The sequence below is a fragment of the Manis pentadactyla genome, chromosome 6 (assembly GCF_030020395.1).
Source record: "Manis pentadactyla isolate mManPen7 chromosome 6, mManPen7.hap1, whole genome shotgun sequence".
Classification (NCBI taxonomy): Eukaryota; Metazoa; Chordata; class Mammalia; order Pholidota; family Manidae; genus Manis; species Manis pentadactyla.
This window is the reverse complement of record NC_080024.1, coordinates 158,136,026-158,161,584: the sequence shown is the minus strand read 5'-3', so window position 1 is coordinate 158,161,584 and position 25,559 is coordinate 158,136,026. Positions and strand designations below refer to the sequence as shown.

At 47.0% G+C, this 25,559-nt stretch overlaps 2 protein-coding genes across 11 annotated transcripts in view; one reads left to right on the top strand and one right to left on the bottom strand.

Annotated features, from left to right (window-relative positions):
• The window catches only part of LOC118911688 (uncharacterized), a 53,427-nt gene that overhangs the window by 13,285 nt on the left and 14,583 nt on the right, over positions 1-25,559 (bottom strand). For 2 of the 10 annotated variants that reach the window (XM_036883995.2, XM_036883997.2), the window contains 3 exons: positions 21,097-21,165; positions 16,162-16,217; positions 8,189-13,546 (listed from right to left, as the gene is read on the bottom strand). In XM_036883995.2, the coding sequence (XP_036739890.2) occupies positions 12,638-13,546; positions 16,162-16,167 (915 nt within the window). In that variant the 5' untranslated portion in view covers positions 16,168-16,217; positions 21,097-21,165 and the 3' untranslated portion in view covers positions 8,189-12,637. Of the gene's footprint in view, positions 1-1,382; positions 2,639-5,868; positions 6,341-8,188; positions 13,547-16,161; positions 16,218-21,096; positions 21,166-25,559 lie in introns of those variants that run through there. The other 8 variants (XR_005024549.2, XR_005024545.2, XR_008998394.1 and 5 more) reach the window with 8 other exon arrangements.
• Positions 1-25,559, top strand: part of PARD6G (par-6 family cell polarity regulator gamma) — a 59,554-nt gene that overhangs the window by 29,926 nt on the left and 4,069 nt on the right. The gene's annotated exons all lie outside the window — the stretch shown is intronic.

Sequence of the window (25,559 nt, the reverse complement as noted above, 5' to 3'; positions counted from 1 at the left end):
GTTTTGGGAGAATTTTGATTATTTATTCAATCTCTTTATTATCTATAGTTCTATTCACATTTTCTGTTTCTTTGTGATTTATTCTTGTTACGTTCTGTTTCTAAAAATGTGTCCATTTCATATAGGGTTTCCCAATTTGTTGGTGCACAGTTGTTCAAAGTATTGTGTAATCCATTTATTTCTGTAAAAATGGTAGTAATGTTCCTAGTTTCATTTCTGATTTTAGTAATTTGAGTCTTCTCAGTTTTCTTAGTCCATCCTGCTAAATGTTTGTGATTTTATTGATCTTTTTAAAGAACCAACTTTTGTTTCACAGATTTTCTCTATTGTTTTTCTAGTCTCCATTTCATTTATCTCTGCTCTGCTCTTTATTATTTCTTTCCTTTTGCTAGCTTTGGGTTTTTATTGTTTTAGTTCTTTAAGGTAAATTTAGGTTGCTGATTTGATATCTTTCTTGGTTTTTAATGCAAATATTTGTAACAATACATATCCATCTTAGACTGCTTTTTCTGCATAAGATTTAGTAAGTTTTGTTTTCATTTACATTTGTCTGTATTTTCCAATTTCCTTTGTGATTTCTTCTTTGATCCATTGGTTGTTTGAAAGCTGGAGGGGGAGGGGCAACAACAATGGCCGCCTGCCTCTGCACTCCATGATCAGAAGCAGCAGTCAGAGCACACGTCGTCAGCATTTGAGGACAGGGCCCTTCTTGTCCACCATGAAAATTCCTGCAAGATCTCCAGACACACATGCACCATGGTAGGGATGGGATCATATAGCTACACCTGTGCTAAGACCTGAAGTGGACGAAAATTGACCACAGTTGTTGTCCAAGCCTTCTCTTAGAAGTTAAAAGCCTTCAGCAGACCCCAGAGTTCCAAAACACTTCCATCAGATGGGTTCTGCCCCTAAAGTCAGCCAAGTGGGAAGGGGTTTATGTGCTTCCTGCTCTGCTCTCTTACCAGAATCCTCTGTGTTTTTCTTTGTTATTTTGCTGTTTAAAATGTTCCCCAAGCACAGTGCCACAGTGCAGTTGAGTTTTCATAAGCACAAGATGGACGTGATGTGCCTTATGTGGAAAATGTTCCTGGCTGTATGTCCAATGCAGTGAATCAATAATAGATACTAAATAAAGTATCTTGAAACATAAACACATGTAAGACAAAGTTATATACTGATTGGTTGATGAAAATATTGTGATCACAGGCGTGCAGGAACCTAACCCTGTATTTCTTCAGGGACCAGAGTTCACTGGTCAATAACTCAGTGCTCATGGAGACTTGGTAGAGCATAACTAAGGTGAATAGTGAAAATGCACTGTATATAAAAAGTCTACAATGGGCAAAACCTTAGAGACAGGAGGTAGATTCATGGTTGCCACAGGGAGGGGGCGTTGGGAGGTATAGGGTTTCTTTACTGGTTGATAGAAACATTCTGGAATTCAAAAGTGGTGCTGGTTGCACAGCTCTGTAAATATATTAATAGCCATCAATTTATATTCTTTAAATGGATGAACTCTGTGGTATGTAAATTTATATTCCAATAAAGCTGTTAAAAAATAAAAGGTGTGAGATTCAAACCAACCACACTCTTGAGTCTGGTTACTGGCCCTGGGCAAGCTCACCCAGGCTCATCTTCACCCTTTATTTCTAAAATTCAGCCATCCTTAATATGTGTGGATACTTTGACTTCTGATTAATTTGTTCAAATATTTTAAAAAGTCAGCTTTTTCCCTGGTAATAGGAAATACTGTCCTTCATTCAGTGGCCCAAGCTGAACAGCACTTGATGTCCCGATGGTCAGCATGAGAACTCAAGACAGAGCTCAGGACACGCTGTTGGCTCCTGAGGGGCTTCTGGTATGGGGTCCATCCATGAACTCATTAGGAAGGTAAATGGCACAGCACAGTAAGGTTAGCATGACCTATGGCTTTGTTACTAATAAAAATCACAGATATTTTCATATCGCACATTAGTTGTAGCCAGATGCCTTGAATATCATTTACAGCATCATCTTAATAGATGGTACAGATTTCATGTATCAGTAAGAAAGTATATATAGTATTATACACATTTGCTTTAGGGTTTTGATCATTGTCTTCAAAGTAATTTATGTGCTTTGTGATCCTGTGTATTTTACTTCATGTTTTCCCTCTAAGAACGTTACTCTGAGAAGACATTCCCAAGCATCCTCAGATTGCTTCAGGCACCTCTTCAGTCATACATTTGGGAGCTCATGTAACAGGCCAGGAATTGCTTGGATCGTGTCCTCCTGGGACCCTGAAAGGGGATGTTTTCCTTAGGACATTAGATGCCATCTGCCCATGGCGGGCAGAGGACCATCCCTTTGGCCTTCACATCTGCTGGCTTATTTACTTCATCAGTCCTCCATCCAGGGCTGGGCTCCCAACAGAAGCTGTAGGGTTTCCCCCCAGGTAAATAAGAGGTGTCTTAATGCCTTTCACTTTGCCCATATAAGTAAGAACAGCAGGTGCCAGAGTGGAGGAGTCACCGTGGAAGAACTTGGACTTGTTTGCCTGTTTGGATCACAAACCCAGCCAGTGTTAAGAAACCACCTCTGTTTGCTGTGTGCCCAACTGTCCTCCTCAGGGATGCAGGAGCGCTCCGGAAAGCTGGGCCTAGCCAGAGAGAATATAGGACAAGACGAGCAAAGATACATGGAGTATCTCTTTCTGTTTTTAACAGAATAAACAGGAAGTGCAAACACTTAACTTTTCACCACTTACACATCAAATAAATCCTTTGAATGCCAGCATGCCCTCTACTCTTTTAAGAGATGGTCCTGTGTACTTCCCAGGCCTCAGCCCAGGACCTGAGATGGAGTTCTAACTGAATTTCACTTGTTGTCATTATACCAAAAGACTTCCAATTAGAGTACTCTGAACTCTTTACTTATAAAATAACACAGACATTGCACATTTTTGTGTACCTTGTTAGCTGTTCCTGGCATCCTGGCATTATCCTTGGTTTCCAGATACTTAAGACACATTTGTAAACTTTCTGATTTATCTAAAGTTTAATGATACGGGGGCGGGGGGTGCATTCGCTGTGATTTCACTTAAATAAGTTGCCAGAAAAAGTGATTAAGGGCTATTCTTCACAGTAAAACACAAAGAATCATTGAAAATTTGGTTATAGACATGGGCAGAATCTGTAAGTATTAGGCATATAAATTCTGTTTGTAACTGCTTCTCTTGGATTCTTTGCTAAGTAGCAGGAGATGTCTCTGCTTTTTAAGTTGGGAGTTTGCTGCTTAGCAGGAAACAGTGTGTCTTAACTTTTTAAGCTGCCACAGCTGAATTTCTCTATCCCCCCTGTTTTAAAAGGTGAAAGATTTATACAATCTGAGGAGAAACCAGAGTATTATTCTCCTTCCTCACACACTGCCCAGGGACTGCAGGCTGTATGTGCTGATGGCGGGGAGAGACACAGTCCAGGGTCGACACAGGATCTGGGTCTAACACCCTGTGCTGTGGAAGCTTTTTCTTGAGACACAGTTGCTGCTTTAGTTGCCACAGATTCCTGTAAGTTTGCATGTTTAGAGAATTTCTTTTTTTTTTTTTTAATTATTAAAAAGGGCAAAATTTCTCCCACTGCTCTGCTGTGGGAACATGCAGAAAACAAAATGCCCAAAGGCCACATTCGGCCCTGGAGTGGGAGTGGATGGACGAGAGAATGTGCTGATGTAGCTCTTTAAAAGGAAAGCAAACAGAGCCACCCACTGCCCGGAAGAACCAGGGGCTTGTCCCCGAAAAGCTGGCTGTCGTACACAGCCGCCATGGGAACCAGTGAGGCCTCGGCAGCCTTGCTGGGGCTGGGGGCGCTGCCCCACCTGTGTCTCTGGGTTTGCATCTTCCCTCCCTGAGAGCCAGTGGGGCGGGGGAGGAGGCGGTGACCAGGCCCAGGCCGGGCAGGACACCTTGCTGTAAACCTGGTGCCCACACTGATGGAACTGGATTCTAGTCTTCTATTATTTTTCCAGTCATATATACCTTTGTATAGTTGAGCCCATAGTATATTTATGATTTGTATTCTTGCTTTTTAAAAACCTTACATATCCTAAACATACCCTATATCATTAAACTGTTTGTAAAAACTTTTTGTTTTTAAAAAGTCTCTCTGTTTATTACACATTTATAAAAGAAACTTCAAACAGGGAAATAACTCCACTCCTACCCACCCTCACCACCAAGGTGGCCACTGTTAGCATTTTGGTGAGCCCCTTCCAGACCCCTCATATAGACACGGTCAGTTGGGCATAGTTTTACATAAACAGGGTCATAATACACATACTATGGAGATTATTTTAGCCTAGCATTATATTTTTTACTTTTTGTAGGTATATATAGATATAACACCACCCTTTCAATGGGCACATCAGTTGTATGAATGTAACAAACTGTAACGAGTCCTTATTATATTTATTTACATTGTTCAAATTTTTCATTATTGTAAACTGCTGTGTGTGTCAGGATCTCTCTTGAAGGTAAATTAGTACAAATGTCCTTGCTGGGTTAAAAGGCATATTTCAATTAAAATATATATCTCCAGTGGACTTCTCTTTAGCACAGCATTAGAACGCATTTGAACTGGATCTGTTTAAGACATGTCTTTGAAGACTGTTCTTGTGTGGCATGGGAACTCAGGAGCCTTGAATTTATCCTTCTGAATGCTTCAGTGAAGGCCAGGGAGGGTCTGGCCCTGTGAGGTGGGGTGGGGGCTGCCCTCCTGCTAGAACAGCACTCAGCTTGACCCACCATGGACCCCGCGCACCTGGGACCTCGACGGGGACCTAGCAGGGTTCCAATCTGCCCTGTCAGCCAGTTGTCCTGCTCTAACCACCTGGTTTTCTATGTCCTGAGTTCAGGGTGCTCTTGTCAGCCTAGCCTCGCTGGGTGGAGGTGTGGACCTGCAGAATCTGAGCATCTGTGTTGCTGAAACTTCAAAGTAGCAGCCGTGGCCTACAGCAGGATGCACCTGCTGAAGCAGTTTGTTCTACCATGTGGCCGAATCTGGACATCTTGTTTCTTTTACGTCATGTCAGAATGGCTTGTTGTGCGATGATTAATGCATTTATTTAAGTCATTTTTCTGTAGGATGAGCTCAAGGATTTCTAGTTTGATGGGCAGTAAGGCCAGGGCACAGTCTGGAGCTTTCTTTTCACCATTAAACTGATAATCCTGAGCCAAGTGATTGGCTGTCAGACCTCCTGTGTTAACAGGATTTCTCTTTAAAACCAATCTTTTCTAACAAAGAGCAGCACAGGCCTCAGATAACGTAACAGGGGTGTTTCTGTGTCCAGGGTGGGTTAGGGTTATGAACCATCACCTGTTTTTAGAAGGGAGGGGTTCTTCAGCCCTCTGGAAGGGGGAGGCCCTGCACCCTAATCCCCCAGTGGCGGGAAGCCCTGGTGCCCACTCAACCTCGCAGGCCTGCAAACCGGCCTCCCTGGATCTACTAAGTCTCTCACCCTCTTCAAGCAAACTGGAGCCTCCTGGAGGCAGGTTTCTATGGGGCAGGGGGCTGCACAGTAGAGCCCCAAGATGTCCTGGTCCTGCCCGGGTTGAGGGAGGAGGATGGAGAAGCTGAAGCAGAGTCTCTGTGCCCTGGCAGGGGGGCTGCTGTGGGCAGCGGCCCTGGGAAGGCTTCCCAGAGAGCCCGCTTCATCTGCAGCTGATGAGGGCCCACAAGGTCCTCAAGGCGTGCGCTCTGAGGAGTCAGCAGGTGGCAGGCCTGCCATGCCATGGACCAGCAGACTGTACAGTGTCCCCCACAGCAGGTGTGTGGTTCGGGAGTGACCTGCAGCTTTGGATTCTATGGAGTTCAATCTGGTGTAGTTTATTAAACGAAACGTCGCTGAAGGCTGGCAGAATGAGATGTGACAGCACCTTTGGGCCTTTGGTAGGCAAGGGGTTAAGTTACAGCTTTCCTGGCTCTTGTTGGGAATGGGTGGCCACAGGTGTTGGCACAGATATTCTGGAGAGGTGGCCTGGCCTCTGGCACCTTCCCAATGTCAGGTCCTTGCTTCTTTCTCTTTGACCTGGATGACTGACCTGGTACCTAGGTCAGCCAGCCATAACTTTGTGCCATAAAATACAGAGCCCTTCACTACAGATGCAGCTCCCAGGTCATCATTCATAACGATCACAGAATTACCAGCTACTAACTTACTCGTCCGCTAACACAACGTATTAATAGGATCACCCCAGTCTGTGCATCTGCCCCTCTGCTTAGCACCCCCACCACTGAGCAGCCACAGGTTGGGCAGTACAGCTCACCTCAGTTATGGGCTCCTGCTGTGTGCCTGGCACTGCCAAGTCCTGGGGACACAAGGCCAGGTCATGACTCTCCCCTCAAGGGACCTGCAGCCCCACATCCTGCCCAAGAAAGCAGTGACCACTGAAGTGACTGTGCTCTGGGAGCCAGAGGGCCCAGGAAGGCTTTTGTGAAGAGAAGTGCCAGAAATGAGGGTCAGAGGGCTTCTGGGCAAATTGAAAAGCCTGTGCAAGGTCAAAACAGTGGGGATATTCTCAGTCTAGATGCGCCAGGGTCAAGTTTGCATTCGGAAGAAATAGTGGGAGGTGACCAAGAAGCTGGTGACTTCCACGGAGCCAGGTGACTCCATTGCTCGCAAACAGCAAGCGCTTGCCAATGAGCTAGTGAGCGTGTTAGGAGGCCGCATGCAGAGGGTGCTGTCGGGACCTGCAGGTCAAAGAAGCACCGCAAAGTGCATGATGGTCTGGTGAAGCTGTACATCTCATGAGAACTCTGTATTCACACTGCCTGGAGTTTTTTTTAGTGTGCCTGGCTAAAGCATCTTGTGTAGGTGAGAATAGTTGATAGGTATTAATCTTAAATTGTGTTTTCATAAGCATTTTGCATTTGAGGCATCTTTGCTAGAAAGAAGCTCCAGGACACCCAACACAGTGAAGTCCTTCCTCGTGCCTGCAGACTCGCCCACTTGGTCTGTGCCTAAGCTGCAGTCTTAGAGTAACCAAGCTGGGGAAGCTATTTACGTTCTTGTTACTGGTCATTTTGAACCCAATTAAAGGCCATTGCACTTGGGAGGAAATCTTTTTCACAAGGAATGAGGTCTGCCAGAAGAGAGCCTGTGGTCAGTGTTGGCCCTGTGGAGTGCCCTACGAGGGAGGGGCTGGACCCCGGGGCAGTTCTGTGGAAGCATACCATACAGAGACCTTCATGATGCTCTTGGTGACAGGTTCCACAGCTCCATGTGGCCATTTCTGTTTAAAGGGGCTTCTCATTCAAGAGGACAGGTGTGCAGACAGAGTGGACAGAAATCCAGGCGGGCTCACCCAAAGCCTGTCCTTCATCTCTGATCTGAACTCAGCAGGACTCGCCTGAGAACAGAAGGGGATAATCCCCAACAGGCAGCTAGAGAGGCAGGAGATGCTCTGTTGTAGAAAAACAGTTTCCAAAGCCCTGTCTGAAGCTACCTCGGTCCCACCTGAATCCGAGGCCCTTAGACTCGGGCTCTGGAGATGTCTGCTTCTTTGTTCCATTCCTACTTTTCTTCCTCCTTTACCTCCCAATCTCCGGCCTGTCTTCCAGCGCCGCTGACCATCTCTCCACGTCATGCCTGCCTTACCCCTTCTCTGTGTTTCTTTGGCCCCACTGGACAGCCTGTGGAACTTAACATGGAGCCACACTGGGTTCCTACCTCTTACCCACTTCTCCTGCTCAGATATCTTGTTCTAGAGCAGCTGACAGTCTGACCCCTGCCAGCTCAGGGCCCCCAGTGGCCCCAGCCCACCTAATCATGCACATTGAGGGTCCTCAGGCCCACACCTCATATTTTGTTTGTGTCTGTTTGTATCATCCCCCAACTTAGGTATAGGCTTCTCGTTTCTACTTAACATCCCTTAGTTCCTTAGAAATAAGTCCCGTGGCTGGGAACCTCCCTCACCAGAGCAGGGGGAGGGGAGGGGCTTGCTGCTGATCCTGAAGCCCACCACAGCGCACAGAACTAGACCTGGGGTGGGTCTGTTAGCTTCTCCAGGGACGGAGGAACAGAGGCTTGTGAACCACTGCCTCAGAACACACAGATACCTCCTACCTACAGAAATCACATTGGCTTCATGTTACTGCTGACCAAGGACTTTTCTGATTATCATGTGCGGTCATGACAAATCAAGTGTATAATTATTCTCCTTTTGCACATGGTGAACTAAAACTTCAGGAAAGGCCAAACATTCCGGAAACAGTTCTTGGCAACGGCTGCTTGAGATTTATTCACAACACCCACTGGTAAGGGCTCATGTGGCACCTTGAGAGGGGGCGCTGAGGCAGTGAGATCCATGCATTTCTCTGTAGGGAATGTGCTATGTGGCTAGAGCTCAGAGCCAATTAACTAGCCTTAGTTCATTGGAACTGATCTGGAACCAGAACTGCAATTGATCTGGTGGCCCAGTGACCCACAATTGGCTGGACCTCAGGTGCAGCTCCATGGAAGGAAACCCCACAGCAATGCTTGTGGTTGCTCTCCTGCAGCACGGTGCACAACTCCGTGTGGCCACTTCTGTTTTAAAGGGCTTCTCATTCCGGAGGACAGTCATGGGGACAGAGCAGGTGATTAAGACAATGTCATTCTACCACGGAAGAAGACCCTTCCTTAGGACGCTGTGAGTTTGGGGTGTGCTGGAGTGCCGCAGCTCACTGCACCAGTGAGTCACCTGTGCCAGTGTGGAGTCCAGAGATAGAAAAATTTCCACCGTGAACTTTTTTCTTTTCCAGAAACATAAGCCAGATTTGGATTTCCTCTTTCACAGTGGTTTGTCTTCCTGTTTTCCCCTGTATCTCTGTACTTTCCATCCCCTCCTGTGGGAAAATGAGTCAGCACACTCCTCTGGTACCCCAGTTCTCACAAGTCTAACAATTTTGTAGCACTTAACAAATGCGACAGGATTAGGATGAGGCTGACAGCTGGATCTGAACTTGTTTACTCCTGAGCTGTTGGAGGGGGGCATGGATGCAGAATACAACAGGCCCTTGGTCCTGCCCGGCCACACACCGCAGCCTCCTGCTGGGGCAGAGTGGGGAAGGGCAGGGGCAGGAGTGCTGACCCTTGTTCAGCTGTCAAGGAGGAGACTAGCACAATACATGCTAATGTATAATGAAGGTTAATTTTTTAATTAAAGTAAAATAATAAAACCACTGTGACCATTTTTAAGTGGATGGTTCAGTATGATTAAGCACATTCACAACGTTGTACAACTACCATCAATGTAGTGAACTTTTTCATCTTCCCAGCTGAAACTGGGCCCATCAAAACATTATGTGTCATTGTGAGTTAAAGTCAAACTCCAAAAAGTAGCTTTGTACCTGTAAGCATAAATTCCTATAAAATGGTCATGGGGTGCATTTATAGCTGATAGAGGTCTATGATCTTGTTAGAAATTTCAAATCAAAGGGTGAGGGAAATAACTGTCACTCGCTGTTGGGGCATCATATCCAGGGCTGACCCTCATCTGTCTGGATGCACAAACGTGGTTCCTGGGCAGTGAACATGCCTGGACAGAGGATGTCGGCGGCAACCAAGTGTCACAGACCTTAGCTTGCATGTGGGGACCCTAAGTTAAATGTCCCCGGAAAGAAGCCCCTGCCAGCTCCTCAGCACAGGTCAGGGCATCGGAGGTGTCAGTTGCCCTAAGGTTGTCCCCCACGGACTCAGGGCCTCTCTGAACAGTGGTGAGGCCAGGCTGGGAAGCACATGGCCTCTTGTGATACCAGCCACTGTGTGTGTTCACGTGTTGGGGGTGGGAGACCCCTGGCAGCACCCAGGCCTCCCCTGCCAGTGCAGCAGCTTGCCACAGACACCACTCTCCACTGCCCGGACACAGGTGAGGGGGCCACGGACAGCCGCTTCCACAGCTCCCTCCCTGTCAGCAGAGAACCTGGGACCATAGCAGGGAAATAGGGAGCTTTGGGGCTGGTGACCCTCCTTGCCACAGCTCTGTGCTGCCCATTTCTTCCTCATCCTCCCTCCTGCCCTGCTGGTCTTGGCGCTGGGGGGCTGCTCTGTGGTCATAGGGAGTGGCCAGTGGGCGTGAGAAGACAATGGACCTGCGAGTTCTGGACCCTCCCAGAGTTCCTGGGGAGTTCCTGCCGATTGCCAGGTGCTTCTGAGATTAAAATGTCCTCTTCACCTTCGGTTACTTTGTGAATCCCCATCCACCTGGTACTACACTGGTTGTTCTGCAGGTGCTGTGCCAGGGCCCACCTGGTGACACAGGTGTTCCCAGGGCAGCCAGGGAAGCAAGCCTAAGGACTGTGTGTTTCATGCGGAAGCAGGGTTTGCTGTCATATTTGTAAACAAAATGAGCCTCCTCCCTGTATGAGGATGGTGACTTTGCTGTATGGATTAGAGTCCAAGGGCTGCAGAGCTGTTGTGGAGGAGTGGGCATCCTCACCCGCAGACTTCATAAGGGGACCTCCCACCTGCAGACGCCCTCCTACCTGCCCCTCCTTAAGTCCATGGAGCCTCATCCCACAGCTGCTCTGGGAGGAGGCCTGTCCCTTTTACGAAGGGCAAAACTGAGTCCCTGAGCAGCTATCCAGCGTCTCAGGGCCACACAGCCATCAGGTTCTGACCCAGTCTGCCTGGGCCCTGGTTCTGTCTCCTCCCTCGGCTGGGGTTGTGGATGAGAGATGCATGGCAGCCACCCTGAGTGGTCAGCAGGAGAATGTTGGGCACTTGCACAAGAGCTGCCCACGGGTTAGTTTCTGCTTGCCTGGGGGTGAAACCTGAGGACAGGTCCTCGGACAGGAATTCCTTGGTGACAGAATCTGGACAGGAGACAGATGCATGCCTGACTCAGCCCCACAGAGGTTGCGTCAGGGCCCCCGTCCCAGATTGTTGGTGTGCCAGGCAGCTTCTCAGAAATGGCAGGAAGATGACTTGTTCCACTCTCAAAATCCAGGGTCGTCAATAGATATTAGGTAGGAAACACAGGGTGCAAAATGGTGCATATAATGCACTACCCTCTGTGACAATGGGACAGAATAAGAATCTGTGTTCACATTTGCTTGTATTTGCATGAATTAACTAGCAAAAGTTGCACCCTTGGCTTGGGATGGGGAGGAGTGACTGTAAACGGGCCAGGTGATGTGAATCTTCTGGAATTGGGCAGCAGCAGTGATGTGTCATGGCTCTGTGAATGCACCAAGACTGCAGGACTGCACACAGTGACAAGGGGCTGCTATGGCAGGTAAATCGCATGCCATGTGACATCTCTATCCAGCTGTTTAAAACATCTCCTTGAAGCGTTCCATTTGGCACTGAGCCTCTGTCCTGCCTCTTCGCACTAGGTGAATTCTTCTTGGCACTTTGCCCTTCTCTCCAGCAGAGCAGGACCCCGTGAGGGACGCACTCCCACAAGCCACAACTGTGGGTGAAAGCCCTGGGCAGGGTGCTGTTCTGTGGTCATGCTGGGTAGGGATGGCCCCCAGTGGGCTTCTCCCAGGGTTGGCATTCAGTTTGTCAGTGCAGTGATGGGCGACAACTGAAGTCATGTCTGGTCAGCTTGGGGGAGCAGGACATCGGCCCTCCACTGAGAGAGGCCTACTGCCACGCCAGGGCAGCTGACAGGCGCCAGGAGGCTTCGTTTGCATGAGGCGCAGAGACCGCCAGGACCTCGGCTGCGCCAGGCAGTGGTGCAGGCCTGGCTGACACTCCCAGGCCTCTGTGTGGGGCTTCTGCTGTCTCCTTTGGTAGGAAAGAGGCTGGTCGGTCTGGGGTGCAGGCCAAGCCAAGGGTGCTGGACGCCAGCCGTGAGAACTGCTGAACAAGGGCTGCTCTAAGTGTGGAGTTTTCTGCCAACAGCTATTTTCGTCTGTTTCAATTACAGTTGTCCTCTCTGGAGCCACTGTAGTGTCCTGTAAATACAGGCTGAATCACAGCCCTGCTGTGCAGCCAGGGCTGCAGGGCGGACACGTGGCCACCCTGCTCCTCCTGGAGGCGACAGTGACCCTGGGGCGTTCAGCAGCATCTGGGAGGAGGCAGGGCCAGTAAGCGATGACTTCTCTCTGACTTGATGCTCTTCTTCCCTTGATTCTGCTGAGCATCTCAAGTCACCCCGTATTCAGGAGCCCAGTGTAAATCAGCGCGGCTTGGTGGCGTGAGGCCGGCAGTCTTTCTGTCGTTAACTGCGAGGCTGCCATGAGCAGACCTCAGCAGCAGAGCAGAGCCAGGCAGCTTCCTAACTGCCCCCGTTTGGGCATCAGAGGTGCTGCTCAGACCCTCAGAACCGCCGGCACCTCTGCCCTTCGTGTCTCAGTGTCAGAAAGCGCTCCAGTTGGGAGGGACACTAGTTCCATTCCTTGGATGCCCCAGGGCCCACCAGGAGGGCCTCGGTAGCACACACACCCCAGCCCTCAGTGGTGCCTGAGTGTGGATGGCAATACGAAGTACAACAGTCTGATTGCAGGATGGTGCAGGCTGGGGAAGGGCAGAAATCCTATGAAACGAGAGGGTAGGCGGAGTCCAGGCCCTTCACCTGTGGCTCTGAGTACTTTTAGTTAAGCTCATTGTCTGAGATCAGCACCCAGATTTGAGCTGTTTCCAGTCCAGCTCCCTGAGAGACTCCTCATCGGCAGTCCTAGATGTGGAGGTGCTCACACGTGCTCCTCAGCTCACCAGCCACATGGCCACAGCCCGTCAGTTCGTCTCTACCGCCTGCTTCCTTATCTGTTACACTTTGGTTTGGGAGGATTAAATATTTGCAAACCTCAGGCGGTGTGGGCACACTGGGGCATTGTATGAGTGGGAGCTTCCCGTTTTCTGTGGCCCCTGGCTGTAGGTGTGCAGGAGGCGGAGGAGCTGTGGCACCAGGGACCCTGGTTGCTGAACACCAAAGGGAAAGGCTGGGGGTCCACCTGTTCCCGCCCAGCCCTGAGCACCTGGCCAGCCACCCCCCAGTCACTCCCTGCGAGGAACTGCTCTGAGGGCTGCCAAGGGCATGGGGCGTCCCCCTTATGGAAGCTGGACACCAGGCCCAGGGTTCACAGTTCTCTCTGTGACCTGTTTGGGGCAAAGGCTTGCCCAGTGCTCCAACCTGGGTTCTCTCTGGGAAGGCTCCCAAGTGCCAAACCTGTGTGTTACTTCCCTGCCTCAGGGGCAGAGCCAGGTTGAATGCAGGATATCCTGTGTCCCTGTGTCCAGAGCTGGTCAGCCAGGACACCCAGCTGGGAGGACACCCAGCTGGAATTCCTTCTTCATTTCTTAAGATGGTTCTGAAGACCAGAAAAGATGAAGAGATATTGATCATGAAGCAGATTTTAGGGACTGAAGGTACAATTTTATCCTTTACAACAGTGAAAGGAGCAGCCACTATAGATGAAATGCTTATTAACTTGATTGCAGGTGTGACTGAGGGCATCAGCCAAGGTTTGTGTGCGTGTGCACACATGTGCACATCCCACTGTGACCCAGGGTCTTTGGTGACATGCCTGGAATGATTCCACCTCAGGGTGGTGTGACATTCTGGTGACTTTGGCTCCAGGTTTAGCTAGACAGGAAAGACAGTCAAAGTTTCTTTGCTGTTAATAAAATTAGCTTTAAAATCACTTCTTCCTAAAGCATTAAAAATCAAACCACCCTCTGAGGATATAATTGGCCATTCAGAATGGACTTGTAAGTAGTGACCGTGGCTTTGCCATCTGTGTGCTTGAGGGATCAACTCCTCTCAGCAAAGCACCTCACCACATTCACTGATCAGGTGAGCTACTCCTTACGAGATTTTGCAAATATTTCCCCCAGTCTGGCTTGTCTTTTTCCCCCATTCTCTTAACCATGTCTTTCATAGACATTTTTAAATTAATAAAGTCCATTTATCCATTTTCCTTCCATGGATCATGCTTTTGGTATTGTATCTGAAAACTTGTCACCAATCCAGGGTCACCTAGGTTTTCCCCCATGTTGTCTTTTAGAATTCTATGGTTTTGTGTTTACATGTAGGCCTGTGGACCATTTTGAGTTAATTTTGGTGAAAGGTGTAAGGTCTGCATCCAGATTAACCTGTCCGCAGGCGGACGCCCACTTTGTCCAGCACTGCTTGTGGAAGAGACAGTCTCTGCTCGTAGTTTTGCCCCTGCACCTTTGTCAGTGACCAGCTGCCCGTCCTCTTGTGTCTCTGCGTCTGGGCTATTTGTTCTGTGGCTCTATTTCTCTGTTCTTTCCCCAGCCCCACACTGTCTTGTTACTGCGGCTTTACCGTGGGCCACGTGGCTGCGTAGTGTCAGTCCTCCGACCTTGTTCTTCTTCTTCGATACTGAGGTGCCTATTCTGGGTCTTCTGCCTTCGTGTATCGGCTTTGGGATCAGTTTGCTGATACGCCCAAATACGATGTTTACAGATACTAAGGGAATAAATTGTTTTGTATATGTACCAGATGACTTTTTTTTTGCTTTTTATATTTTAAGGCGTTCTTTCCTATTCTTCACAGAGGGTTTCAGGTTTAGCAGGAAGAGTTGCTAATTTTTATGAACTCTGAGATTTCGAGATTTTTTTAAGCATTTTTACTGGTTTTCTAGATTTAAAAAATATTTTAAATGAATTTTTAAACTTAATATCAAGCTTATAGTGAATTATTGAAAAGTAACTTGCTTGAAAGCAAATAGTATACATATAAAAGTTAACATATTTATAACACGGGAAATAACCATGGATATCCTACATGATTCTGCATTTTCTAAATCTAAAAGTTTCTAATTCAATTATTTAAGGTTACTTTTATGCAACTTTGTCCATTTTCCAGAGTGGATTTCCAAGTGCCTGTCCCAAAATTCACATAAAATAGAAATGGAGCCCTTGAGCAGAGGTGGGCTGGTGCCCCACAGTCTGGTTGCCCACAGCCCCACGACCTCCTGGCCATATCGGGCTCCTTCCTTCCTGAAACTCTTCCCAGTGGACCTGAGAAGTGCCATTCATACATTCAGCAATTACATTCAGCTCCCTGAGACATGTGTGTCATCTGTGGTAAGTGTCAGAGCCCATGTCCTGAACAGAGCCTGTAATGCCACCTGCCCGTGCAGGTGCCAAGGTGGGGCATGGCATGCAGGGCTGGGAGCTTCCCGTCCCTCTGCCCAGCACCTGTCCCCCGCATTCCCACCTCCTGAAACCCTTTCTGTCCTCAGGGCCCACCCAGCCCTCCTCTCTGGAACCTTCCCTTTTCGTCTTGCTCTCATGTCTCTTGGGGACTGCTGCCCGCCCCCCAGCAGCCCCTCCCTGCCGTACTCTGCCTGCCACCCGCTAGCCCCAGTCTCCCCAAGGGCCTCCCTGCAGCCCTTCCCAGGATGCCCCCCAAAACTGCCTGGCACAAATCCCCCTGGGGCCCAAGGGTCTGTCCCTAACCCAGCAGCACCCAGAGGCACTTTGAGTAAGGCCCCCCTACACCACCAGGTCTGACCCACCTTCCCCTCTGTCCTGAGGTCTGACAATAAACCTGCCCTACCTGCCTCCCATTCGCCCTGGGCCTGGGAGACACAGAAGTTCTGTGTGTGCTGTGCCTTCCTAGGTCAGCTATTCTGGGACCAAATGGTGGGCAGAAGGGCACCTGCTGTAAATGGCTCTTACTTGCCCTGTGACAGGAGCTGCAAGCATAAATGCTCTCCTTGTCTGCAGTTAAAATGAAAATACTTCTGACTTTCCATTGGGAACCCCAGTCAAGGATAATTCTTCACCACCTGGATGAATACAGAAAACTTCGCCCTGAGTTGACTGGCCTGCTCCAGCTTGGCTGGGGGCCTAGGAGGCTGGATCAGCGCCTCCCAGCCCGCGGGCCCCGGCATGTTGCACTCAGCCTCCTCCACCTGTCTGGTGGCTCCCACTGTGACATGGCAAGCCCGACAGACTGCATTTGCAGCCAGTCAGCCCGCCCCACAAAGCTGTGACTTTATAGGTTTTCACACTAATGATTCCAAAAAGCCTTTTCATACAAAGGAGCCCTCTTGTGTCATGTGTGTGTGTGAGCACATAAGTGCCTGACATGGGTTTCCTTACTCTGATCAGCCTTCCCAAGTAGGAGGCAGTGCGGGGAAGCTGGCAGAACCTGCCTCTGCCCAGTTTCCAGTGTCTCAGCAGAGGGAGGGAGGGAGGCAGGAAGAAGGAAAGCTCATGACCCACCTCCATGCTGGCTTGTCAACAAGGAGGCCGACTTGTATCTCTCCTGTGGTGGATATCTGGAAGTACAAGTTGAGAAAACATGTAATTTAATTTGAGTGAAAATGTGTAACAGGATGGGGAAGAGGAGGGTGGACATCTACCTGAAAAATGTGGCTCTTCCTTATTGTTTACTTAGTGGAAAATAAAAGATTTAACATCACTTTGTAAAGAAGTAAAAAAGGTATTTGCTCTTGTAAAAAGGTATTTTAGGAGCCAAAATCAGAATCTTAGGAATGGGACATTCTTCAGAATAAATTCTGTTTTTCATCTAGTTGGGAATGTTTGCATAGAGCCCGTGTGAACCATGACAGTGAAATGGGTCGTCGGTGTCCGCGGCTCATGACCACCTGGACTCATCCTTCCGGGTCTGTCCTGAAACCTGCCTGCCTGGCCCTGGGGGAGCCGTGCTTTCATACCTTTGCCACAGGTCTTTGAGAAGGGGGAAGAGATTTGAAGTGGGCCCCTGGGTGTTAGGAAAGAGACTCAGGTGAAGCCCAAGGCCCTCCTGGCTCCTTCAAGGGGTTGGAAAGACCTGGAACCACACGCTCACTCCCACGTGTCCACCTCAGAGCCTCCCGCTTGCTGACCTGTGCTCAAGGCACCTTCACCTCACTTGAAACACATTTGCTAGACTGGGAGGTGCTCCACAGCTCACCAGCCCCTGGTTACTTGAGTCAGTCCATGAAACAGCTGTCCACTGCCTGGCTCTCAGGCTGCATCCACACAGGATCAGAAGCTGCCACCACAAACCCTGGGGTGCAAGCAGCACTGGGTCACTCCACCCACAGAGCCAGCCCTCAAAATCCCCTGAGCATACTCAGCGCCGGTCAGGTACTAGTACTGACCAGCAGGATGACTTTAGGTCAGCCTGAGCATCTGTCCTGGGCATATCTTGAGGGCGTTTATGGAAGAGATTGCATTCGGATCAGCAGCTTGAGTGAAGAGGCCCACCCTCCGCGGCTGAGGCCTCAGTACCCACTGCAGCCTGAACTGGAAAAGGCAGAAGGCGGGTCCTCTGCTGGACAGCCACCTCTTCTTGCCCTCCAGCCAGATCCTCCTGGTTTACCACAGGATCTTCTGGGTTTCCAGCTGGCAGATGGCAGGTCTTGGGATTTCTCTGCCTCCCTGATACAGTGAATCTATCTGTATCTGTACACACACACACACCTACTGGTACACTTTCTCTGGGGTCCCTGTCTGATACAAACATGGTTTCAGGGGTCTGAGATGCCTTCCTCCCAGGGCACGGCTTGCACTGGTGAGGACAGGAGCAGGTTCTCCACCTCGTCCTGTGCAGGGCCTCCTGCTGGTGCCTCCCTGGCCCATCTTTCCATGGTCCTCAGGACTCCTGGGCAGGGGCCACAGAAGGTTGCTCCCAGACGGTAGCTGGTCTCTTTGTTTGACTGACAGGGTCGGACTGAAGACTGACAAGCCTCCAACTGTACTTTGGATTTACTAAAACCCCCCCGGAGGCCCCATTTCATACACTGGCTGGACCCACAGGATGAGGGTCAGCACTGGGTGGTAAGCTTTAGCCAGAGTGATAACCACCAGATGTCAGGGGCCCTGGTGTACTGGGCTCCAGTGTGCACATTCACGGTGGCCAGAGTAGGGGCTCAGTCAGCCCCAGGCTTGGCCACACAGGTGATGAGGGGTGCGGAAGGGTAGACGAGATGCCAGGGGAGCACATCCCAAGGACCCCATCTGGCCATGGCGCAGCCGGGACACACTGCTGTGGCACCCACGTCCTGGCAAGTGGTCCTTAGCTGAAAGCAGCAAGAAAGGGCTGAAATGTGCAGTTTCTTCCCCACTTGTCTGGCGATCACTACTAAGGGTACTTTTCAGAAAATGGAAATATTGTTTTGTCTTTAAATAATAAGGTACCACCAAGCAGTTGAGTGTTTTCTTATCTGGTGACGGATTAATCTCACAGTGGAAGGGTGGTCCTGGGCCATGCCCTGAGTGGGTTGTGATTAGTGGCTGAAGCTTCAGATTTTAACAGAGGGGGGGGATATATGTTCAGTGTGATAATCACTACCAACATTCATTTTCAGGTATGTACCTGGTACACCTAGAATATTTCATTAGTTAAAATAGATTAGCAATCTTAATATTGAAAAATTACAGTGTATAATGTTCAAGGAAAACTTTCAAAATCAAAATTGCCTACAAAAAAAAATAAGATAGTTAATCAACTCAGACACTGCCACATCTGTGCTGATACACCTTCTAGATGTAATTAGTAGTGTTTTTTTAACAAAAACATTTGTAAGTATTATTTGAAAGTAAGGGCTTGTTTTTTTTTAGCAACTTTCTAACTGTTAAAAATGAGAAATAGTTAATATTTCTGTATGTAAATAGCGAGAACAATTGGTAACAAATTGGATAATCTCTTTTCCCCAAACTACTTTTTCATCTTCCACCGAACACTCCAGTTCCAGTTACAACCCAAAAGACAGTAGTATTTTATCTGGCCTTCCTACCAGCTCCAACTCTTCTCAAAAAAAATCTAATTCCAGAATTTTCCACCACCATGAGAAGTCCGGATGCCCCACAGGCTGGGGGCAGGTTGGACTAGCAGCTTTCCCACACAGGTGTCCCCTCCAGGGTGGCGTCCTTGGCAAAATGAAGTGGGATTTCCCAGGATATGGGACACCCTGCACCCTGGGTCTGTCTAGGGCAGGCACCGCTCGTGGGAGGATCATGGTAGCTCACGACTGGCAGTCTTCACGACCTGGCCATCGGGCCTTGGGGGGCTGGGCTGTGCTGAGGGGGCACTGCTGGTGAGCCTGCTCTCATTTTAGAAGGAAAAACACAAGCAGAAGAGTCACAGCTTGTTTACGGGTCCAGATGGTGACAAAATGGTAGCTTTGTCACTCAGGAAATCAGTGGAAATGATAAATGATAATGTTTTCTGGCAGCTTCCTAGAGGTTAGCAATTCAACACCATCTATACAAAGCACTTATGGAAATGAAAAGTTGGCTGGGGTTACACTCTGTGTTGTGTCAGGTAACAAGGCTCCCACACACTCTGTACTCTGTGTTAGGGTCCAGGAAGACCAGACCCCGCAGCTCAGCATGCTTACTCTGGATGTGACACTAGCTAGGGTGAGCGTATGGCCCCTGCAAAACCACTCAGACACAGGAGCCACATCCTAACAGGGGGCAGGATGTGCATTCAGGGTGATAATTACTAGCAACATTCAATTTCAAATATTTATCTGGTACAGCTAGAACATTTTATTACTTAAAATAGATTAACGATCAACGTCGAAAAACTACAATGTATAATGTGGTATGTTGTTCAAGGAAAAGTGTCAAAATGAAAATTGTGTACAAAAAAAAAATCAGATAAGGAACTCAGAAACTGCCACATCCATGCTGATACGCTTTCCAGATGGAATTGGTAGTGTTTTGAACAAAAACATTTGTGGTGTCACGTGAAAGCTCTAGGACGAGGAGACCAAACCACAGAGAGAGGCTCTTGAAGCCCAGAGGCTCTGGGTCCAGGGCGGGGGCACGCATGCTGGCAGGAGCTCAGACTTGGCCTAACAAGGACTCACGACAGCATCACAAAAGAGGCAGGCAGGGAGCAGAGGCCCCAGCAGAACTGAGGAGATGGCAGGCCCCCAGGCCTGCACAGGGATGCAATGGCCAGGGGCCCAGAGCTCCCTGCCGGTCCCAGCTCTTAGGGTCACCGGTTTCCTGTTGTTCTGTTCTCACTTTCATTGAATCCCTTATCTTTATTTTTCCCTTCCTCTGCTCTCTTGGGTTTGTTTCACGTCTTTTCCAGGTTTTTGAAGTCCGGATCCAGATTGCTGGTGAGACTCTCCTCTTTCGGGATGCATAGTTGGTGAGGCCCTCCATCTGGCAGCAGCAAGCACCCAGACTGGGTGGGGATTCAGTGTTCTCTCAGGTCGTGGCTTTTCTCCCTGAGAGATTTCCTCCTTAACCCATAATCATCTGGAATGTGCTGATTATTGTCCAACTGTTTGGAGATTTTTCTGTGGTCTCTCTGATATTGATTTCTGATTCGATCTCATGATTCAGAAACATGCTGTCAGAGGACACACAGCATGAGTTGCATTTTTAAGAGTGTTGAGGCCTGTTGCATGCCCTGGATCTGGCCTACCTTGGCATGCATTCCATGACATTTGGATATGTCCACAGTTGGCTGTACTGGAAATACCCACTGGGCCCCATTGATTGACCACACTGTGGAGTTTTTCTGATTTACTGATTTTCTGCAAACTTGTTCTGTCAATTGTTGGGTGGGCAGAGGGAGTCTCTGACTATAATTGTGGATTTGTCTGTTTATTCTTTCAACTCTTTCAAGGATTTCTGCCCTTTACTTGGTTCTACAGTTCCACTCTGGCTCTTGCTGACTTGTGTCATCGGGTTCTTCCATCTATCTGCCTGGAGTCCTCATCATCTGAGGCAAATGGCATCTCATGCTTCCAGTGATCAGTAGTGGTATGGTCTGTCCTCTCACTGTGTGTGACTACCCGTGGCAGGGGGCCCTCCTCATACCTGGAAGGTGTCCACCTCACCACCAGGACATGGTAGACGTCCAGCTATGACCCCTCCCAGCAGGAGGCAAGTGGCCAGACTCTGTTGTCCCACCACCGCCCAGGACCTTCCTTCCTGCCTCCCAAGGATACTCTTGGGGTGGGGCCGCACTCCTGTGACATCTGGATGGGGTGGGGTGTTACTCTCCGTGTGTCCCTCTTGCTGCACTGACCCTCTGGTCCACGGAGACAGCACAGGATCTCCTCAGAGTGTCGGTTTGTGCCTGTTGACCACCCCGGCTGCTGTTCCTCAGCTGCAAGTTCGGGCATTACAGGGGCAAAGCCCAGGCCCAAACCCTGCCATTCCCCGTTCTAGCTTAGTACCCACCTCTGCCACTGTCTTCTGTGTGTATTGTGTGATGTCCAGGGTAGCAGTCAAGTTTAGCAAGAGGGAAACCTAGAAAAAAAATGGAGTCCAGCTTACAGGTGAAAGAGAAGAAATGTACAGAAGACTTTTATGAACTCAAGTGGGAAGTTCAGGGGGTCCTGTCTCTGAGAGCTCCTAGTGTCTGTGGCCCTGCTGGGTTTACCACCCTCCCCCCTATCCGCACATGGTCAGGCACAACTTTTTCCCCTTTAGCAGGGAACGGAGGACATAGAGGTTGAAATTGGCCAGAGTGGGTAATGGGTAGGTAAGTCCTGGATTACAAAGGCTCCTACCCCCCCAACCTCCCCCCACAAAGTGCTCCTGGAGCCAGGGCTAGAGTGCACACCCCTCCCAGTTGCCCCAGGGCCTCCCATTCCCAGCACTGTCTCTTTCACTTACAATACTGATATATCTTCCCCCTGGTCAGACCTAAACAGTTGTTATAAAAATTCATACTGCAGAAGGTTAGGAGTTAACGGCCACTGGCTTCCCCAACTCTGAGCCCACCCAGGTGACACACACTGCTGTCACCCAGGAGGATTCCTGGGATATTTTTCAATTTTTTTTTACTGTGTTAAAATGCCCATGACATAAAATGTACCGTCTTCACCATTTTTAAGTGTAGGGTTCCGAGGTATCAAGCGCACTCACACTGCTGTGCAGCTCTCCCGCCATTCCTCCCCACGACTCTCAGCCTGTGAAACTGAAACTGCCCCGTCAAGCACTGACTCCCATCTTTCTTCTCTCAGCCCAACCCCACCACCCTCACTTTCTGTCTCAGTGACTGTGGTGACTCTAAGCACTGCATACAAGTTGAATGATCCAGTATTTGTGTGACGGGCTCATTTCACTGGGCTTCGTGTCCTCCGGGCTCCCCCATGCTGTAGCAGGCATCAGAATTTCCTTCCTCTTTAAAGCTGAATAATACTCCATTGTATGGACGGGACTACATTTGTTTGTCCATTCGTCTGTTCAGTGGACACTTGGGCTGCTGCCACATTTGGGCTATCGTGAGTAGTGCTGCTGTGAATGTGGTGTGCAAGCATCTCTTTGAGCCCCTGCTTTCAGTTCTTCTGGATATATGCCCAGAAGTGGAATTGCTGGGTCATATGGTGATTCTATTTTTAATTATTTGAAGATCAGCCATTCTGGTTTATACCCAGTAACTGCACCATTTCACACTCCACCAAGAGTGCACACGGACTCCAAGCTTCTCCACATGCTCATCAACACTTGTTATTTTCTTTTTTAAAAAATATATAGTAGCTATCATAACTGATGTAAGATGGTATCTCCTTGCAGCTTCACATTTCCCTGATTATAAGTGATGTTGAGCATCTTTTCAGGGGTTTAATGGCTATCCATATATCTCCTCTGGAGACATGGCTATTCAAATTCTTTGCCAAACCCTCTCTTTTTTTGCCATTACTTAAACTGTTTTATTCTTTTAATGGAGATATATGAATATACGACATATTAGTTCATCTGTATGATACTGATTTGATATTTTTTAATTTTGCAAACTTTGCCCAATTTTAAAGGGTTTTTGTTTTTGTTATAGAGTTTTTGGACCTCTGTATATATTATGGATATTAATCCCTAGCAGATACATAATTTGCAAACACTTTCCCCCAATTCTGTGGTTTGCCAACAGAGTAAGTTTTTTAAATCTTCATGAATTCTAGTTTGTCTATTTTTCATTTTGTTGCCTTTGTTGTACCCAAGAAATCATTGCCAAATCCAATATCCTGAAGCTTTTCTTCTGTATTTTATCTAAGAGTTTACAGTTTTAGGTCTTACATTTAGGTCTTTGATCAATTTTGAGTTGATATTTATACATGGCATTAAGTGGGGCCCAACTTCATTTTTTTACACTTGGATATCTAGTTTTCTCAGCATTTGTTAAGAAAACTCTTCTTTCCCTCTTGACTTTATATGCAAGGGTTTATTTCTGGGATCTCTACTCTATTACATTTGTCTATATGCTATCTTTGTGCCAGTACAACACTGTTTTGATTACTATTAGCTTTGTAGATAGTATTCAAGTCAAGAAGTGTTTTTCAGTTTTACTCTTCATTTTCAGGATTGTTTTGGCTATTTGGTGTCCCTTGAGATTCAGTATGAATTTTAGGATTTTTATTATTTATGAAAAAAAAAAAGAGCCATTGGTGGTTCATGTAGGGATTGCACTGAATCTATAAAGCATTTAGTATAATTTTGACATTTTAACAAGTCTTTGAAGTCATGATCATGGGATGTATTTCCATTTATTTACATCTTTATTTCATCTACATTTATAGTTTTCATTGTACAAATTTTTTACTAATGTGGTTAATTCCTAAATATTTTTCATGCTATTTTAAATGGAATTCTTTTGTAATTTTTTCAGATCATTCATTGCTCAAGTATAGAAATGGAACTGCTTTTTTGTGTGTTGATATTGTGTCCTGCTACTTTACTGAAGTCATTTATTAGATCTAAGCATTTTTTATGGAGACTTTAGGATTTTCTACACATAAGATCATATCATCTTCAAACAGATATTTTACTTCTTCCATTACAATTTGGATGGCTTTTATTTCTATTTCTTGCCTAATTGCTCTGGTCAGAACTTCCAGTATATATTGAATAGCAAGGATGAAAACAGGCATCCTTGTCTTCTTCCTGATCTCAGAGGAAAAGCTGTCTTTCACCACTGCATATTGTACTTGCTGTGGATTTTTCATACATAACTTTTATTATGTGAAGGTATTTTCCCTCTATCCCTATTTTGTTGAGTGTTTTTACATTGAAAGGGTGTTGAATTTTGTCAAATGCTTTGCATCAACTGAAATGATAATGTGTTTTTTTGCCTTATTTTGTTGATAGTGCATATTACACCAATTGACTTTTGTGTATTGAACCATCCTTGCATTCCAGGAATAAATCCCACTTGGTCATGGTGTATAATCCTTTTAATATGCTGCTGAATTCTGTTGCTAGTATTTTGTTGAGGATTTTTGTATCAATGTTCATAAGGGATATTAGTCTATGGTTTTCTCTCCTTGTAGTGTCTTCGTCTGGCTTTGGTATCAGGGTTATGCTAGCCTAACAGAAAAAGTTGAGAAGTGTTCCCTCCTCTTCAAATTGTGTGAAAAGTTTTGAGAAGAATGAGTATTAGTTATTCTTTAAATGGCAGAATTCACCATTGAAGCCATCCAGGGCTTTTATTTCCTGGGACATTTTAGATTATTAATTTAATATCCTTACTTTTTATAGATCTCCATTTCTTCATAACTTGGTAGGTTTACTTTTTCTAGAAATTTGGCCATTTCATCTAGGTTATACAATTACATGGTGAACAACTGTTCACAGCACTCTTAAAAAAATTTTTTTTCTTGTAGAAATGGTAATAATATCCCTACTTTATTTTCTGATCTTAGTAATTTGAGTTTTCTTTTTTCTTAGTCCATCTTGCTAAAGGTTTGTCAATTTTGTTGGATCCTTTTGAAAAACCAAGTTTTGTTTCACTGATTTTTCTCTATTTTCCTATTTTCTATTTTACTTATGTATGCTCTAATATTTATTATTTCCTTCATTCTGCTTAGTTTGTTCCTGTTTTTCTAGTTCCTTAAGACATAAAAGTTAGGTTGTTGATTTGAGACCTTTCTTGGTTTTTAATGCAAACACTTATAGCTATAAATTTCCCCTTAGCACTACTTTGCTGCATACCATTAGTCTTGGTACGTTGCATTTTCATTTTTGTTCATCTCTAAGTATTTTCTAATTTCCCTGTGATTTCTTCTTTGACCCACTGGTTGTTTGAAAGTGTTTAGTTTCAACAATTTGGTAATTATTTCCAGTTTTCTTTGTTATTGATTTCCACCTTCATCCTGTTGTGGTCAGAGATGATACTTTCTATGGTACCTTTTAAATCTGTTGAGACTTAATTTGTGGCCTAACATGTGGTCTATACTGGAAAATGTCCCATGTGCACTTGAGAAGACATGTGCTGCTGCTGCTACTGCTGGGTAGAGTGCTCTGTATTTGCCTGCTAGATCTGGTTGTGTGGTTGTGTTAAGATCTCTATTTCCTTTCTTACCTACTGTCTGGGTTTTGTACCCATTATTGTGAGAGGGCTATTGATGTCTCCACCCATTATTGTAGAACTGTCTCTCCTTTTAGTTCTGTCAGTTCTTGCTTCATATATGTTGATGGTCTGTCATGAGGTGTATAAATATTTATAATTACTGTCCTGCTGTATGGACCTATTAATATGGTATGTCTTTCTTATGTAACTTTTAAATTTTGTCTGGTATTAGTATAGCCACCCCTGCTGTTTTGGTTTCTATTTGCATGGAATATCTTCTCCACCCTTTCACTTTCAACCTGTTTATGTCTTTGGATCTCAAGTGTAGAGATTTCAATATGTAGGCAGCATATAG